We start from the raw sequence: 19,697 nt of genomic DNA, 5'->3' as shown, positions 1-19,697 counted from the left end.
TCCGTGGGATGCAGGGAGGGACCCACATGGAGGAACTCCTCAAGTAAAAGTGATGGAATTGTTTGGTGCAAGTGAGTTTTGACATTTCTTCCTTCTGTCTCTGGTCCCTATTGGGCTGTACATTGCCTCTAACAGTTTACACTGGGTGTGTCAATACCGTAGTGACAGGGAAGGGACTGTCTCAGTCCATCCAGGCTGCTATCACAAGATACCATAGACTGGGTGCCTTATAAACAACAGAAACTTATTTTTCATCATTCTGGAGGCTGGAAGCACCAGGAGCATGGTGCTGGCAGATTCATTGTCTGGTGAGGGGCCACTTCCCCACTGATGGCCCAATTCTTACTATGTTCTTATATGGCACAAGGCAAGAGAAGGCTCTCCGGGGTCCCTTTTATAAGGACACTAATAACTAATGAGGGGTCCGCTCTCATGTCCTAATCACCTGGCAAAGGCCCTACCTCCAAATACATCATGTCGGAAATTAGGTTTCAGTATATGAGTTCTGGGGGACACAGACATCTGGCCCATTACAGGGACCATCTTCTCCCAATGATGAGATCTTCCCGTGGCATCAGGGATAGTGACAAAATGGTGACACTTCAGAATGATAAAATCTGCCTGGGAGCAATTGCCCTGAAAAACCATTCTAATGTAGTTTAAATTTTAAACTAAAACTAAGATGGCCTAAAATTTTAAGTTGGAAGTGTTACTGGAGACACTGTAAAGATGGAAATTTCACTAAATGCCATCAGTTTGAAACAGGAGCTCTAGGTGATGTGGTCCTGGAAGGAGGAAGGGAAGCCGAAGGGTGAGCTGCGAGACCCACCATTTTTTTTTTTTTAATCTAAAAACCAGGAACTTGTTGAGAATTTTGGCGTCCATATTCATCAGGGATATCGGTCTGTAATTCTCCTTCTTGATGGGGTCTTTGCCTGGTTTGGGATCAAGGTAATGCTGGCCTCAGAGAATGAGTTTGGAAGTTTTCCTTCTGTTTCTATTTTTTTGAAACAGCTTCAGGAGAATAGGTGTTATTTCTTATTTGAATGTTTGGTAGAATTCCCCAGGGAATCCATCAGGCCCTGGACTCTTTTGTTTTTTGGGAGGTTTTTGATCACCGCTTCAATCTTGTTACTGGTTATTGGTCTATTTAGGTTGTCAGTTTCTTCCTGTTTCAGTCTTGGTAGTTTATAGGTTTCCAGGAAGGCATCCATTCCTTCCAGGTTGCTCAATTTATTGGCATATAGTTGTTGGTAATAATTTCTAATAATTATTTCTATTTACAAATGATGGAGAGGATGGAGAAAGGGGAACCCTCTTACACTGTTGATGGGAATGCAAGTTGGTGCAGCCACTTTGGAAAACAGTGTGGAGGTCCCTCAAAAATTTAAAAATAGAGCTACCCTATGACCCAGCAATTGCACTACTGGGTATTTACCCTAAAGATATGGATGTAGTGAAGAGAAGGGCCATATATACCCCAATGTTCATAGCAGCAATGTCCGCAATAGCCGAACTGTGGAAGGAGCCAAGATGTCCTTCAACAGACAAATGAATAAGGAAGATGCGGTTCATATATACAATGGAATATTACAGCCACCAGGAAGGATGATTACCCAACATTTACATGAACGTGGATGGAACTGGAGGAGATCATGCTAAGTGAAATAAGTCAAGCAGAGAAAGACAATTATCATATGGTTTCACCCATTTGTGGAACATAAGGAATAGCAGGGAGGACATTAGGAGAAGAAAGGGAAAAATGAAGGGGGGAAAATCAGAGGGGGAAATGAACCATGAGAGACTATGGACTCTGGGAAACAAAATGAGGGGTTCAGAGGGGAGGGGCAGGGGGAGATGGGCTAGCCCGGTGATGGGCATTAAGAAGGGCACGTACTGCATGGAGCACTGGGTGTTATACGCAAACAATGAATCATGGAACACTACATCAAAAACTAAGGATGTACTGAATGGCGACCAACATAACATAATTAAAAAAAACCCTAAAAACTGATGATAAACAGTGTAAATATGTGTCCCAATACATTTTAATCCTTGAAAGATATATGCTACTAAGTGGCATTTGTAGCCTGCAGATGAATGCCATCTTATTGATTTCTGTCTCTTAGTGATACAAACATACCCTTGACCACCGTGACAGGGTGACCCCAAATCACTGCACTTGTGAGGTAGAGATGGGAAGTGAGGTGAACCTGAGCATGGAGTCTGGGGTCAAAGCCAGGCTCTGACTTTACCATGTGGCCTGGACAGTGTACTTCTCTGGGCTTAGTTTCCTCATCTGTAAAATAGGCAGAGTAATACTACCTCCCTCCTAGGATTCCTCAAAGGGACTGTATAATCTGTATATGTCAAAGTGTTTAGACGGGGGCCTGGCACATCCTGAATACCCAGGAATTATTCTCATCCCAGGGTAAAATCGGGCTCCCACAGGAGATGCCAGGCCTGGATTCCCTTCTAAATCCAAGAGCTCCATGAAATATGTGAGGGGCTGCAGGGAACCCCTCCCTCGCAGACACTGTAAATCCTCTGTGAGAGCTCATTTGTCATTGTGCTGAGACTGTCCCTTCACCTGTCTTGCCTGTAGCCCCTGATTCCCTTGAGAGCAAGGATAGTGTCGTGTTAATCTTGAAATGCCTAGAACTTTACCCAGCGCCTGACACTGAAGAGGCAGTTAGTAACTTGTTTGAGGGAGAGAGGGAAGAAGGAGAAGCGGGGAAAGACCCCAAGAAAGCTTTCATGGGGAGGTGTGCATATCAGATGGTCTGAGACTCTATGGGACAAGAAGCCAGTCGTCATTAGAAAGAACTTTATTCAAATGAGTGCCTCTGCGGTTTCTCCTGGCATTACGCTGGCGGACTCAACTAGACATGACCTACATTGTCAGGGGTCTCTTTTCTTGAAACCAGACACCAGGGCAAAGATGTGCAATACGAAAAGCATGCTAGAGCCTCAGGTCGGGTTCCGGGGAAGTGGAGCCCAAGACAGAGGTATAGGTACGTCAGATCCTTCAAGGGAGGGACCAGGGATGGGGAGTGACGGAAGCAGAGGTGCAGGGGAAGCTCAGTGAGGATGTGCCAACCTCAGCCTGAGCCCACAGCGCAGGGCTCTCGGCATGAATGGCACCACAAAGCCTGAAGGACTTGACCTCGTGGGTTACAGTCTGGTGTGTGTGCATGTGCGCGTGTGCACATGGTACATGGGTGTGTGTGCGTTTGCACATACACAGGTATATGTATAGCTATGTGGGCATGTATACATGTGTGCATGCTTATGTGTGCACACACGTGCATGTACACACACGTGTATACATGTGTACGTGGCTGCACATGTGCGTACACATTTGTGTGTCTGTGTGCATGCATGAACATATATGGGGGGACAAATAGCCCCTGGGCAGGAAGCTCCCACTTAGGGCAGAGCAGTCTTCCAGAGAAGGGGAAATGGTGATGGGTACACAGGAGGTCTGGGGGAGGCTCCCATAGCATCCACTGCAGGAAGATTCCATTAAGTTCTAACTGGTATCTCACCTTAAACCATACCATATACAACAGTAAAAGAGAATGTGGGCAGTCCTAAGAGTTTTTGTAGAGGAATTTCCACCCCCTACCCCCAACACCCCTACCCTTGCGTATATGTGCAGAGGCCTGGAAATTCCAGGGGGTTCTATTGTTATGAAGAAAGGAAGATTGCAAAAGCAATGTATTTGGCTCAAATATTTACTGAGCCGACTCTCTGCACTCTCTTCTGTGGAATTCAAGGACAGAAAGATGCCAAAATGACTGGAAAACTAGTAAGGGTGCGATGACATGGCTGTCCGTGTCCAAGAGGTGGACGAAGGACAGTTGCAAGGTGTGGGGGGGACAACAGCCAGGGGCACTGAAGGCTTTTGGCACTGGAGCTACAGCTGCTGCTGGCCTGGGCACTGAGCGTGGTCTGGTCGGGCCACAGCCAGTCGGCAAGGGCGCTGCCTGCGGGCCTGCCTCCCGGGCACACTGCACCCTCTGTGCCAGGGGTACGGACTCAAACACAGGACTGCTAGGGGCCCACGAAAGGCACAGCCACTGGCCAGCCCCAGCTGCCTCTCACAGACACAGGACTGCAACCTGTCTGACCCCGCCTTCCTACTTTTCGAGAGAGGCCACGCGTCCGGACTTTTAGGTAAAATCTCCAGATGTTTAAATGTCAGCAGTTAATTCAGAAACTGCTTAAACATCGCCTGGGTCAGACACCGTGACCCTGGGGCAGATGCAGCTTCTCACTGGCCACTTCACAGTCTCTGTTTCAAGCCTGTCCCTCTTCAGCAGCTGACCCCAGTGGCCCCCCTCCTCCTGCATGGGACAAGGGCACGTCTGAGAACTCCCGAGACAGATGGGGTGCAGTGAGAACAGGCCATGTGGGTGCAGTTGCCTGACCCCCCAACCTTTTTGAGGCCTGGTTGGGGGTCAATCCAAGTTGCCCACAAAGTAGTCTGACCTCAGGGCTCACCGCTTGCTTTTCTACCTCTTAGCTTTCCCAGGAGATCCAGTGCTCCGTGGCCAGTCACATCCAGTCCCTGGTGAAATCGGAGAAGAACCGGCAGGTCATGTGTGAGGCGGGGATGCTCAGGACCCTCATGGCCTCCTGCCACACAGCCCTGACCACCAGCCCCAGCCCCTTGCACTCCAGCCTCATCAGGATTTTTGAAAAGCTTGCCTCCCAAGCCATCGAACCAGACGTGTTAAGGTACCGTGTGCCGCGCATTAAATGCAGCTGAGCCATTGGCATCCATGCTCAGGTACAGCGGACAGGAGGAGTGCACAGGGTCAGGTCTCCCCCTGCTCCCTCCTGCCTCTCCTCTGCAGGGTGTGGCCCTTCCCAGCACCAGATGCTGTGAGTCCAGGGAGGAGCCTTGGGTCCATGCAAGCAGGGGGCAGGCCCACAAAACAGACATGGCCCCTCCCATGGAGCTGAGAGTCCTGGGGAGAGGGTCCCGCAGACAACACAGAATAGCATTGTGGGGGATACTCAGTGGACAGTGCCAGAGCTGTGTGAACGGGGAGGGACACAGTTGGGAGAGCATGTGGAAAGGGGCAGGGCTTCAAGGCAGTGGGTGGCTTAGGCCTGAGGTCTGTGCTGGCGTTCATGGGACCCGGAGAGGAGGGAAGAGGGCATGTGAGGATGCCCCACTGAGAGGAATGGGGGCTGTGAGGGCTTGACACCCCAAGGGGCCAGACTGCAGGGAGCTGGGCTGCTGTGAGGAGCAGGGGCTGGGACTCCTGACAAGGAGAGGGACACAGGCAGTGCTCCCTTGTATCCTTGGGGAGCCTTCCCGCTGGCAGCCCCTCCAGGAAGGCACCTGTTTCCTGGAAAGCTGAGCAGGATGGAGAGGCACAAAGCAGAGCAGACACAGCAGACACAGACCAAAGTAGAGCAAATGCCTTTTTCCTTCAAGGTCCAGTTTGAGGCTCCTGGCTGGTCACTGGTCAAGTCAAAGACACCTAAATGCACTAGCTCTGTGGTCTGGGTGCCAGGCCAGGGACACCCTGCTTCTGCATGGTTTGAGGAAAGGTTTCCAGGCAGAGAGAAAAGTGTGGAGGAGGGGACCAGGGAGCACCGAGATTTAGGAAAGTGTTCAGATGAAGCTGGAGAACACTTCGGCCCATAAAAGGTCTTCATTTCTTTCTCTTGTATGTTATGATTCCTAGACAGTTTCTCGGTCTTGGAATTCCCCCACCTCCATCGTCGGCTGCAATGAAAATCCTCCATTCATCTTCTGTGCACAGAGGGGACTCTGGAGGCTCAGGTGAGGACAGAGGAAAGAACAGGGACAGGTTAACGGGAATCGAAGAGACTGCATTCCTTATAGGGGAGCCTTAACAACAGGTGGGAAGCAGCCAGCCTTAAAAAATGGTATTGCCTGCTGCGCAGCGGAGCAAACGAGGAAAAGCAGGATTGGTTGTCCCAGAGAAAGACCAGATCGGGAAGGAAAAGGATGACCCCCACCCTCATATAAGATAGGTGATGCTGAGCGTGTACTTGACCTCTTTGGGTGCAGATCACAGAAACAGCGATAGGGTTTCCTTCACGACACACCACGTGTTCGAGTACCCAGTGCTGCGCTTGGACAGCGGTGCCAGTGATGGCTTTTTGCACAGCTCTCAGCTCAGGGGTCAGCTAGGAGATCAAGAGGCCAAAGCATTGGGTGGACCCCTAATATCGGGCATGGTCCCTGGGAGGCTGCTGGCTCCAGGGAGCAACTTAAAGAAAAGAAAGCAGTGAGCATACCGAATGTGAGGTCACATAAAGGCATAAAGGCAAGGAGGTCTTTGCTGAAAAGCATGGATGGAGAGTCAGCTTGTGCTGGCAGCCGGAGATGGGGAGCAGAGCTTTCAAAGAGACAAGCTACTGTGAGTGGGGAGGTCAGGGAGCCAGGACAAAGCATCCTGAGTGACGACCAGTGGGGTAAGCCGGGAAGCGGGGGGTGTTTGTGGGGAATGGTGGGTTGAAGGGAGAAGTTTCTAGGAGCATATTGTTGCTGCAGTTCACTGTTACTGAGTCAGCAGAGGGCCACCTGGTTGGGTTAGCCCTCCTTCTGGGCTGTGGCAGAAACACTGGGACTGTTGTCAGAAGAGCAGTGGATATGTTTGAACAGGGACGCGGCTCTTCATCTCTCCTCTGGCTTTTACCCTAGGGTCCCAGGCTGGCGCAGCCGGGACTGCTGAAGGTCCCGCGGGAGCTGCCCTGGATGCCGGCCCCGGCCCAGCAGTCACACAGGCCCTCAGGCCCTCGGGGACATCCCCCGGCTCAACCACCGCCCTTCAGACCTCACTAAGCCTCATCTCCATGACCTCCCCGCGCCACCTGCAGCCTCAGAGGGCGGTCCTGGCGCCATCGTTTGTGGAATTCGACATGTCCGTGGAAGGTTATGGGTACGATAGGCTTTCTTATATTTGGAATGCCCTTTATTAATTTCCCAATGCCTCTGGTGAATTATAATACTGATTACAAAACCGTCGTTCTCATCAGCTCTCACCACTCCGGAGTGGAAGATGTCTGGGTCAGGGACACCCTGTCTACTCAGTGGCTTCTTGGGGCCAGCATCCTCAGACACATAGTGCTATGACCCTCTCCTTCCCCTGTGGGCCTGCTTTCCAGAATGCCCTCCCCTTCAGGGTCCAGTGTGAATTCCATCTCTTGGGGCCCTCATAACAGCATCAGCCACTTTCTGTCCTCATGGTGTAAGAAGGAGTGAGGCCCTGCAGAGGGACAGAGGGGAGATGTCATGGCCAGAAGCCGGATTGCTGTTCACTGATCTGAGACACTTTTCTGTTTCCAGCTGTTTGTTTATTCCGACCCTGTCTACAGTTATGGGAAGCAGCACAGAGTATCTGGTCTCCGGAGGGATTGGGACAGGTAGGTGATTCTCGGTTGGGGGGGGGGGTCAGCTTGCTGAGCTGAACTTGATGTCAGACTTCCACTTGGCATTTCAAGAGAGTGGGAGTCTCCCTTATTTCTGTATCTCTGCCCATGCGTCATCCTTGCAGTTTGCCGTGCCTGTGTTAGGGCCCAGCCACGACTCCGCACACAGTGGGGACGCAGTGAACACTGATGCGCTCAGTTGGTGATTTGATGGTGGAGTCTGGGTTGGATTCATTTTGTTAGTGATTGACACACGTTGAAATGAACACTTCACCCCACCTTAAGTCTCTTTCTAGAAAGGAATGTGCGTTCTGTGTGGATGGCCATCTGACCTACCTGGGCCCTGGCAGGCTTTGCGCAGTGCTGTGCTCAGCTAAAAACTGGCTGGGCAGGACAGGGCAAGTGCCCAGTGCTGTCTGAACTAAGCACCTTTGGTTAGGAGAACCAGGGCTTCTCTGGGATGGTGGGTGCTGAGGAGCCATTGCATTCACAGTCCATCCGCACGGGGCACCAAGTCTGATTCTGCTAATTCATGGAGAACGGTGGGCCTGCTCTGTACTGCCGACCCTGTTGCGGGCAGGAGGACATGGGTTTCTCTAGAGCGGAAACTTCCCCATACAAGGTTCAGCTGAACGAGGCTGGTGTCTCTGCCTCACATAGCGTACTGCCCAGCTTTAGATCAGCCAATGATGACCGTCTGCAGGGCTGTGTCCCCTCTCCACGCCCTCGGCAAGGTGGCGCAGATTGATAGGTGGGATAGAATTGGAGGGAGGCTGTGGGGATCGAGACTCAAGTTCTGGTGGGAATATCACTTACTCCTGCGAGTACGAATACGGGGATGAGCTTCAGTGGTGTAGGGTTGACATAAAGTGGCCAGGAGTCAGACCAGGCACAGACCAGACTGGTACATAGTAGGGTCACACCTGGGCCGAATGAGAGCCACAATGACTCAAGACAAGATTCCAAGGCAGGAGAAAGTCTAAGGGGATGCTTGTGTTCTGACTCCAGGTGCAGCCAGGGCATTCCCTCCGTCTGGGGGCCTGACCTTCTCCTGCTGGTTCCTGATCGGCAGGCACAGCACAGTCATCGAGGGCCACCCTCTGCGCTTCCTAACCCTGGTGCGTCACCTGGCCAGGACTGAGCAGCCCTTCGTCTGCTTCTCTGTCAGCCTGTGCCCGGACGACCTCTCCTTGGTTGTGTCTACGGAAGAGAAAGCCTTTCAGCCCCTGGGTAAGGTGTTGGGGGCTGGAGCTGTCTTTGCCCACTGTGGGGGAAATGGAGCTAAGTCAGCAGCTCTTGGCACGAGAGCCTGGGAGACCGACCCTCCTTCAGTGGCTGGTGGCTGGTCCAGCCTCTGCCATTTAGAGTTCTGCTTGGCTCTCTAAGCTCATCCCCCTATGACGGCCAGAAATGGCCTGTTCTTCTTGTGTGCCCTGAGAGTGTCCCTGTTTCATAGGGGGCCACCCAGAAGGCGCCAGGGGTGGCTTGCCATCATTGTCACAAAGCACAACTCCCTGGGGCGCCTGGGTGGCTCATCGTTAAGCGTCTGCCTTCGGCCCAGGGCGGGGTGTGATCCCAGAGTCCTGGGATCGAGCCCCACATCAGGCTCCTCCGCTGGGAGCCTGCTTCTTCCTCTCCCACTCCCCCTGCCTGTGTTCCCTCTCTCACATGCTGTCTCTCTCTCTGTCAAATAAATAAATAAAATCTTAAAAAAAACAAACAAACACAACTCCCTATCTCCCCCAACCTTCTGAGGACTCTAGGGCAAACGTGCATTGCCGCAGAGGCAATNNCGTGTAGGGTAGACCCCGAAGCCTGACTCCTGGGTTGGAGTCCTGCTGCATGATCCTGGGCAAATTATATAACCTGTTTGTGCCTCAGAAGGGTAGATGCGGATTGTGATAGCGCCTATCTCACAGGGAGGCGTGAAAACGAAATGAAGCGACATTCGTAACCATTCTTAAACCAGTGTCTGGTACAAAGCAGGACCTCAAGCAACGATGGCTGCTGTTGCGGTTATTTTGCGAGGGGGTCTAGGCCACGGCTCCTCGGCATGAGCCCTGCTCTCCTGGGTTGCTGCAGCATGACGCTGTATGTGAAGTGTGGCGTCTGTGTTCCCTTGCAGATGTCATGGAACCCGAGGAGGATCCTGAGCCTTCCGCCGGACGCCAGCTTCGGGTCAGGTGTGGCCAGCTGCTGGCCTGCGGTCAGTGGCACCACCTGGCTGTGGTGGTCACCAAGGAAATGAAAAGGAATTGCACCGTCTCCACCTATCTGGATGGACAGATCATCGGCTCAGCCAAGGTGAGCTAGTTGCCCCGAGCTCTGCTTGCCCCACTGGCATGCTGCACTACCTGGAGTGGTCTCACTTCCGTTCCTCATTCTCATTCGGCAGCAGGGTCAGTATCTAATGAAACTCTCCCTTGCTATCCAGAACACTTGGCTGAGCTCAAACATGAGAAAAACCCAAAACACAATAAAGTGAAAATCCTTCAGAAACTGGAGTGAAAGCCACACGACCAGAGCAGAAGGTGAAACATGGAAATAAGAATAGTCATAAGAGAATAGAAAGTTCCAGAGTGAACAAGGCTTTTCACAGTATAAGTTGTGGCTTCCCCAGGAACGTTGATGCAGGGTCTAAGATTCTGCTTTTCTAAGAAGCTACCTGGTGAACCTATTACGACTGTTTGCATACTAGACTTAGGAGCCAGGCACGAGAGCTTGCAAGGACACCAACACCTCTTACCAGATTTACAGAAAGAATGATGAGGAAAAGATGGTTCCCTGCATAGAGAACACATAGCTGGAGGGGGTGTCTGATCACTGCCATTTAGCGTCACCTGAAGTCCTGAGGCATAAGGGAGAGGGGCATGGCAGGTGTGCTCCAGCATCCATGGTTAGAGATCCCCAAAGCAGCCAGAGAGAGAAGGGCCCAGAAGAATTCCGAGGGAAAGTGCAGCCAGAATTTCGCCCGGATTACAGAGAGAGCATCTCAATGTAGGCTGCATTCTAGAATCACCCGGAAAGTATTTTTAAAGTTATATTGTGCAGGCTATTCCTAAGATCAATCATACCAGGATCTCTGTGTGCAGGGTAATTTGGTCATGTGTTCAGAGTTTCTCCGGTGATTCTATTATTCAGCCAGAATGGAGAACCTTAGATTAATAGGGTTTCTCATTTTGATAGTTTGACACTTGGGACTCGATAATTCTTTGTTGTAGGGGCCCATTCTGTGTATAGTAGGATAGACACTTAGCAGCATCTGTGGCCTCCCTCGATGCCGTAGCATCTCTACCTCTCTCTCTCCAGTTGTGACCACCAAAAATGTCTCCACACACTTCCAGATGCCCTCTGTGGGACAAAATCACCCCATGGTGAGAGTCATTAGGTTAGAACAACCTAAATTTGATATAACACAAAAGATGAATTCAATGCTATCTTCTAGTATAATTGTCTTATCAGAAAAAGCAGTGGTGACCAGAAAGATTCAGCAGGAGCATAACAAAAATAGGTCTTCCAAAACATGAAGTTAACTCTTTTCTCAAATCCTTGATGATACTTGCCCTTCCTTCCTTCCTCCATTTCTCCCCTCCCCTCCCATCCCCTCCCTTCCTCCCTCCCTTCCTCCCTCCCTCCCTTCCTCCCTCCCTCCCTTCCTTCCTTCAATATTTTGGAGCACCCACTCTTTGTTAGGTACTGTTTTTTTTTTTTTAAGATTTTATTCATTTATTTGACAAAGAGAGAGACAGCCAGCGAGAGAGGGAACACAGGCAGGGGGAGTGGGAGAGGAAGAAGCAGGCTCCCAGCGGAGGAGCCTGATGGTGGGGCTCGATCCCAGAACGCCTGGATCACGCCCTGAGCCTAAGGCAGACGCTTAACAACTGCGCCACCCAGGCGCCCCTTGTTAGGTACTGTTTTAGATACTAGGAATTGTCCGTGCCCACCGGCCAAATACCTCCAGGAGTGTGCATGTAGTACAAAACAAAAGTTAGATTTATTAAGCTTGCTATAGCAAGACACTCTATTCCATGGGGTAACAAAGACTTGGAAGGAGCATAGATAGGATTAGGGCTTATTTTAGGTATTTGGGGGAGGGTTCAAATAAATGGTTCAAATAAATGTTCTCATTTGTGTGCTGTCAGAAAGAGGGAATTTGATGTCTGTGTATGTTCAGAACTTTTATCCAGGAAGTAGGAGGAATGGAGCAGGTTAGAGTTGCCATTGGAGAAAAAAGCAGCATCACTCATGTTAGCCGGGATGGAAGGTGTGGTTACTTTTGTGGTTGTACAGCATCTTTGTTATTATCTGTTCAGGCATGATTACAGAGTGGGCTTGTTTGTTGTTGTTGGTGTTGTTTGTTTTTTTTCTTTTGCAAAACTTGCTAGTATTCTTGTTTTGTCTTATAGAATAGGTTGGTATTCTGTGAACTATTTCATGGACTTTGAGGCTAAGAAACAAGTCCTATTGATGTTCAGACCTCGATCACACCTAGCACAGGGGCTGGCACACAGTAAGCATGTAATAAATATTTGATGAACTGCATTGAATTGACAGCCACAAGGAGTAAGATGGGCTGGATGATAGCGTAGTTGAGTGAGTTGGTACATGGATGAACAATTGACCTCATGGGACCAGCTAAGCCAGAGTCCGTCAGCAGGAAGGTTGGCAGTGGTGTGATGCCACAGGGATATGCCAAAATATGCCATGGGGAATGACCAAGACTTGAGTCAGACAGAGTTGACTTTCCAAGATGACCTCAATAAGTTGGTTCAGGATCAGCAAGTGAAATTTAATTGAGGTAAATGTGAAGGCCTGTGTTTACATGCAGACATTTGCTGAGCAAGAACAGGATGGGAGAGCTTAGGTTGGGGATGACCCAGCTTAATGATGGTTCTCTAATGTTAGAGCCTTTGTTTTAATTTCCAAGGGAAGACAAGTTCAATTTTAAGAGGTGGGGAGTATTTCAGCAGCCTGAATTGAGCAAAATGGTGTGGGAGCAATTTGAGACATCTTCTGTTTGTAATCAATGCAGATGGTGCAGTGAGTATGTGCAGTAGGAATTTGGGGAGAAAGGCAAGCTGGATTGCTGGGGTGGGGCAGAGCCTCAGCGCAGGAGACAGAGAAGTCCCTGCCTGGCCGGAGGCGAGAGGGGGTGAGAGAAGTGTGGACCCCACGCTAGGCAGGCCTGGTGACTGAAAACTTGTTTGTTTTTGTTTGAAAATCTCGTTTAATTGGTAGAAAAAGACTATTTCTGAAATTGTATGACCTCTCATTTGAAAAATATGTTTTTATGTACATAAATGTGGATATGGTGATTTTATAGTCATTATAAAAACACATTTTGATATACCTGAAAAATATTGAAAAGAAGAAAGAATGCCTATATTCCTTCTATCTTACCCATAGTTTGTAGTTTCTTTTCGTTTTTTCCCTTTAAAAAATTAGCTGTGACTTTATTGCAGAGAAACTGTTGTATATTATTTAGTTAATTTTTACTATTAGTTAAAAAATATTTACCCACGTAAGCTTTGAAATTATCATTTTAAAATTTGTGATACTCTGTTAACTAGTTTTATTATTGAAATTCTTATTGAGTTAATTGTAGGTTAAAATGTAGTTGTAAGAAATAACAGCAAGACAAGTTGGTGCAGCCACTTTGGAAAGCAGTGGAGTTCCCTTAAGAAGTTAAAAATAGAGCTACCCTATGATCCAGCAATTGCACTACTGGGTATTTACCCCAAAGATACAGACGTAGGGAAGAGAAGGGCCTTATGCACCCCAATGTTCATAGCAGCATTGTCCACAATAGCTAAATCGTGGAAGGAGCCGAGATGCCCTTCAACAGATGACTGGATTTAAGAAGATGTGGTCTGTATATACAATGGAATATTACTCAGCCATCAGAAAGAACGATTACCCAACATTTGCAGCAACATGGACAGAACTGGAGGAGATTATGCTAAGTGAAATAAGTCAAGCAGAGAAAGACAATTATCATATGGTTTCACTCATTTATGGAACATAAGAAGTAGGAAGATCGGTAGGAGAAGAAAGGGAAGAAGAAGGGGGGGATAAACAGAAGGGGGAATGAACCATGAGAGACTATGGACTCTGGGAAACAAACTGAGGGCTTCAGAGGGGAGGGGGGTGGGGGACTGGGATAGGCTGGTGATGGGTATTAAGGAGGGCACATATTGCATGGTGCACTGGGTGTTATATGCAAGTAATGAATCGTGGAACACTACATCAAAAACTAAGGATGTACTGTATGGTGACTAACATAACGTAATAAAAAATTATTAAAAAAAAAGAAATAATAACAAGAAATCTTGTGTACCTTTTACCCAGTTTCCCCCCAATGGTGGCATCTTATAAAACTGTAGAACAATTTCATAACGAAAATATTGATATTGATGCAACCTACTAATTTATTCGGATTTCCCAGTTTTACTTGTGCTTGGGTATATGTGTATGTGTTCCACACAATTTTATCACACGTGTAGGTTCCTGTGTCCATGACTCCTGCCAAGATTCATAGTGTTTATGTCACCACAATGCTCCCTTGTGTTGCCTTTTTATAAAAATTAAAACTACAGCCACTCCCACTCACCCACACCTCCCTCCCCTATCCCTGTCCCTAACCTTGGCAACCAATAATCTAGAATGTTGTCATTTCAAGGATATTATATATATGGAACTGTACAGTATGTGATCTTTTAGGATTAGATTTTCAATCAGCGAAGTTCTCTGAAAATTCATCCAAATTGTTGCTGTGTGTCAATAGGTAATTCCTTTTTATCACTGAGTAGTATTCCATGATGTGAATATATTTGTAACCACTCACTGATTGAAGGACATTTGGGTTGTTTCCAGTTTTTGGATATTACAAATAAAGCTGCTATGAACACTTTTTTCCTTTTTTGCTTTTTATCTTATTTTGCTATGAACATTTGTGTACGGGTTTTTCTGTGAACTTAAGTCCATATTTCTCTGGGATAAATGCCTAAGAGTTCAGTTGTTGAGTCATATGGTGATTGTGTGTTTAGTTTTATAAGAAACAGCCAAATCATTTTCCCAGAGTGACTGTACCATTTTACATTTCCCACCAGCGATGGTTGAGCAGTCTAGTTTATCTGCATTCGGTGTGGTCACTGTTTTTCATATTAGCCATTCTGACAGGTGTAGAGTGATAGCTCATTGTGTTTTTAATTTGCATTTCTTTAATGGCTAATGAGATTAAAAATCTTCTCAAGTGCTTATTTGCCATCTGTGTATCCTCTTTTTTATATAATAATATTTTTTTATTGTATTACGTTAGTCACCATACAGTACATCCCTAGTTTTTGATGTAAAGTTCCATGATTCATTACTTGCGTAAGGAGGGCACGTATTGCATGGTGCACTGGGTGTTATACCCATCTGTGTATCCTCTTAAGTGATGTCTGTTCAGGTCTTGTGGCCATTTTCTAATTGGATTGTTTGTTTTCCCTTTTGAGTTTTAAGGGTTTTCTATATATGCTAGATACTAGTCCTTTGATGTGTGATTTGCCAAAGAATTTCTCCGAGTCAGTAGCTTGTGTTCCATCTTCTTTCCCATAGGAGTTCGCAGAACAAAAGTTTTTATTTTGTTGAAGTATAATTCATCAGATTTTCCTCTTATGACTCAAGCTTTTGGTGTCAAGTCTAAGAACTCTTTGCCTAGCCCTAGATCCTGAAGATTTTCTTCTGTGTTTTTTTTTTTCTACAAGTTTTCTAGATTCACATTTAAATCTCTTATGAGTTAACTTTTGTAGGAGGATAAAGTTTAGGTTGAAGTTCATTTCTTTGCCCATGGATGTCCAGTTGTTCCAGCAACATTGATTGAAGAGGCTATCCTTCCTCCATTGAATTGCTTTTGAACCCTCATCAAAAATCTGGATTTATTTCCAGATTCTGTATTCTGTTCTACTTATCTATGTGACTATACCCCAACCAATACTACAGTATTATAATTATTGTAGCTACGTAATAAGCTATGTAATAATATTGGTTAGAATGGTGCCTCCCACTTAATTCTTCTCTTTCAAAAAAGATAATCAAAATCACTCTTCTTTTTTGAAAAAGAAGAATTAAGCTATTTGTTTTAAGTTATCCTTGTGCCTTCAAATATAAATTTTAGAATTTGATTGTGTCTGCAAAAGCCTTCTGACATTTTGATAGGAACTGCATTAACCTATAGATCACTTTAGGGAGAAATAATATTTTTACTGTGTTGAGCGTTCCTATCCAGAAACATGGTATGCCTCTCCGTTTATATAGGTCTTCTTTGATTTCTTTCATCCTAGTTTTTGAATTTTTAGTACATAGATTTCATATATTTTTTATTTAAATATTTCATTTTCTTTAGAACAATTGTAAATGATAGTGTTTTTAATTTTAGTTTCTGCATGTTCATTGTCAGCCTGTAGAATGTGATTGATTTTTGTATGTTGACCATGTATCCTGTGACCTTGCCGAACTCACTTATTAGTTCTAGGCATTTTTCTTTTTTTTTTTTGGTAGATTCTTTGGAATTTTCCACATGGACATGTCATCTGCAAATAGAGATAATTTTATTTCTTCCTTTCCATTTGGATGTGTCTGTAATTATTTTAGTACATAAAACTTAATGGATGTACAAATACTGGACATTTAGGTTCTCAATGGAACGACTGGAATAAAAAAGATAAACATTTTAGTGGCTCTTAATATTCCTCATCAAATTTGTTTCCAAAGGCACAGTGTCAGTTTTTTACTCTCACCAGCATTTTGTAAACTGTTTTCCTGCATTGTTTCTAAGCTTTAAGAGTGAGCTTTTTAATATTTGTAGTAAAATAAGCTTTTTTTAATGTTTTTTTTATTATATTATGTTAGTCACCATACAGTACATCCCTGGTTTCTGATGTAAAGTTCGATGATTCATTAGTTGCGTATAACACCCAGTGCACCATGCAATACGTGCCCTCCTTACTACCCATCACCAGCCTATCCCATTCCCCCACCCCCTCGCCCCTGAAGCTTTTACTTTGAGAGAATAAGGTATATCATTTTATATCCTCCGGTGTTTATTTGTTTAATTCTGAGGTTAAATCTCTCCCTTTCCCTCTCCCCCCACCATTTTGATTTTAACAGATGTTGTATATTCAGGCCTTACCAGGGCCTTTCCTTTCAATGGATCCATCTTCATTTGTGGATGTTTATGGATATATCGCTACCCCTCGAGTTTGGAAACAAAAGTCATCATTAATATGGCGTCTTGGCCCTACATACCTCTTTGAAGAAGCCATCTCAATGGACACTCTGGAAGTTATTAACAAACTTGGCCCAAGATACTGTGGTAACTTCCAAGCTGTGCATGCCCAAGGTATGGAGTGCTTTGATTTATAATGATCTTGCTGATATTATTTTTTAAATGGACATCCAGTTATTTATAGCATATTTATAAAGAATAAACTCAGTATAGGTCAGTCATTAGGGAAGACCTCTGTAATTGGATCATTATAAATTTACAAGCCAACAGAAAATGTCACAGAAAAGGACATGACAATATCCGTTAGATTTCAACTCCAAAGCACATAATGGAGGAGAATGGGTAGGTAATACCATCAGCAAAGAAAGAGAGAAGAGAATGCGATAAATAAGTTACATTCCTTTTAATGAAGAAGCTTTTTAACTAAAGTATACTGTTGTCTTCAATTATTAAACAGGCAGACAAACACATCCACATTTCCATTATTGATTGCTGGCTGTTCAAGTAGGGAGTACTGCTCTCTGTGCTCCGTCAAGTCAAGGGGGTCAGCTCCCATCTGGAAAGAATGATGAATGAATTTATGTACAGAAGCCTTGTGCATAGTGAAGGGCGATTGAGCACCGGAGAGTGTTTCTGTCTCCAGACCCCATGTCTTCTTCAAGCTGCCATTTCCTGTGGCAAATGGCACTGGCCAGAGCCATGCAACGAGGTCAAGTCTAGAGCCAAAATTTTGCCCACTGGGTATTCAGGCCATGCAGTTCTGGTAGCATGCGTGGCTCTTCTTGACCCAGGGGCCAGGGTGCTCTTTCCAAGTGGAATGTTCACCGTGGCATGTAGCTCATTGAAAATCTTCAGGCTTTTAGCCCAGTCTCTCTCTCTCTCTCTCTTTTTTTTATAAGTCAGCTTTCTTATTACTAAGCATTTTGGTTTTGGAGGGTGAGGTTATATCATCTCCTTTGTAGATGTTTCAAGCTTTAGCGAGTTTACACCTCGAATGCCTTATTTTATAGTAGAGTTAATCCTGTGAGATTTATCCACAGTTTCCTGTAAATGTGAGAGAAGCACAGATGGGGCAAACATGTAACATAAACATACAACATACAAACGTACAATATAACAACACAAGACAGTCTCTCAACGAGAGCTTCGCCATAGAGCCATAGCTGGTTATTTTACTGAACTTGTACTTTCTTTTCTGTGAAGAGAGTAGAGATGATCAAAGATGTGTTGTTTTAGGAGTGGACCCTGATACAGAAGCAGCGCCCCTGGTTGCGGAGGAAAGGATTTCCTTTGGCCTTCACTTGGCCAGCTCCTCCACCACCAGTGTGACGGACATCAGAAACACTTACAGTGAGGTGGACAGCCGCCTGATTGCCAAAGAGGTACGACTTCTGCCTCACTTGTGCCCCCTTTTGGAATCATGATCTCATAGCTTGTTTCAGCTTTCAGTGCTTAAGTGAACACTAATTCATGTTTGTGCATGTGTAGACAGATACACACAGGCGTGCTGCCCATTTCATTCGTTAAAATAGCGTATGCTTCTCCACCCATTAGCATCCCCTGAGACCAAACCTTTTATTTATAATTGCTCAGAGGAGAAAGTAGGTGCTCTTTATTCTTCACTGGAGAACAGGAACAAATGGAATTCGAAAAACCTTTGTGACGCTGAAAACATTATTGAGCTTCTCTTTTCTGGATGCTACTGACCGCCCCCCCCCCAGCCCTGCAAAATATTCTGTGAATTGCCATGTTTATTTTAAGCAGCAAACTTGCGAAATAGCAAGCAGACGTGTTTGTCGATGTAGATGCCATTAGATGAAGTAGTTCCTAATTCCTGCCCAGCGCTCTTCCGCTTAACGCTGATGAATTTGGGCTGAGTTGTTTACATTTTCTCCACCCTCACAGACAGAGGGACTTCTCCCTTTACTGAAGAGGCTCAGTAAACAAGGGACGAGGTCTCGTTGAGCAGCACAGCTGTGCCTGACCCACAGAGCACCCTGGACTCCCATCTGCCTAGTCCTCTGAGACGAGTGAGGCCGGGGCCTGCAGAGGCTGGACAGCCTGGACCGGCAAGGAGGCAGCCTGGTTCTCGTGGCCCCGTTCCACCTCCACCTGCCCTTGGGTCCCCCTTGCCCTCTTTAGCTCTTCATTGCGACATGTGGGACATCTGGGGCTCGACTGCCCCACCAGAGCTGCTCCCACGTGACTAAGCCACAGCCTGGGAGGCGGGGCATGGGAACCCGAATTTTGGCTTCTGTCTCCCTGACTTTGGTTCATTTATTATTTAGTCACTGACTTTCTCTTACTGGGCACCAACACTGGACCAGGCCTTGGGTGCCTGACCGCCCGGATCTTATGAATAAAAGCTCTTTGATTCCAGGGAAGTTTCTTCGGACTAATTGTTGCTCATTTCTCTAGATGAACATTTCATCCCGTGACAATGCCATGCCTGTGTTCTTGCTAAGAAATTGTGCTGGCCACCTCTCGGGTTCTCTTCGAACCATTGGAGCGGTGGCTGTGGGCCATTTAGGTAGGTAGGGGCTTGACCTTTTACTACTATTTGGGAAGATGGGTATGTGGCTGTCATTGCTTGTGTAGCCGGGACTTCTGAGCCATTATCCAGTGAGGGTGAGAGTTGGAGAGTTAGCCCTGTCGGAGAGTTGGCCTTCCACATCGCACAGAGGTCAGTTCACCTTGCCGCATCCGGCAGCTGCTAGTGAACTCAGCTACTAACCAGGCCGGCATCCATGCACAATGCAGCCTGTCTACTGGGCACACTGGGGCCCTTCGACAGAGGCGGTGGTTGTGGTTGTTTGACAGCCAGTGACTGCTGCTTGTCATGCGGTTGGGCAACAGCAGTGAGCAGGGGCTTGGGGCAAGGTCCAATCTCGCAGGATCTAGAGAGCAGACAAGGGTCTCGTGTTGTCCAAGCAATCAGCGGCCTGAGGCTCAGAGAGCTTGTGGCTCGCGCAGCACTCTGGACGGAGACAGAGGCGCTGATCTGAAATCC

General features: G+C 46.8%; 1 protein-coding gene across 1 annotated transcript in view; it reads left to right on the top strand.

The window, feature by feature from the left end:
• The window catches only part of WDFY4 (WDFY family member 4), a 282,866-nt gene that overhangs the window by 86,589 nt on the left and 176,580 nt on the right, over positions 1-19,697 (top strand). Inside the window, exons 14-22 of the mRNA XM_040624184.1 lie at positions 4,529-4,743; positions 5,706-5,803; positions 6,692-6,929; positions 7,337-7,413; positions 8,428-8,649; positions 9,545-9,723; positions 16,570-16,801; positions 17,924-18,069; positions 19,106-19,217. Coding sequence (XP_040480118.1) covers positions 4,529-4,743; positions 5,706-5,803; positions 6,692-6,929; positions 7,337-7,413; positions 8,428-8,649; positions 9,545-9,723; positions 16,570-16,801; positions 17,924-18,069; positions 19,106-19,217 — 1,519 coding nt within the window. The remainder of the gene's footprint in view (positions 1-4,528; positions 4,744-5,705; positions 5,804-6,691; positions 6,930-7,336; positions 7,414-8,427; positions 8,650-9,544; positions 9,724-16,569; positions 16,802-17,923; positions 18,070-19,105; positions 19,218-19,697) is intronic.

This window comes from Ursus maritimus, unplaced genomic scaffold, assembly GCF_017311325.1.
Source record: "Ursus maritimus isolate PB19 unplaced genomic scaffold, ASM1731132v1 scaffold_7, whole genome shotgun sequence".
NCBI lineage: Eukaryota > Metazoa > Chordata > Mammalia > Carnivora > Ursidae > Ursus > Ursus maritimus.
This window is presented reverse-complemented; position numbering and strand designations above follow the sequence as displayed.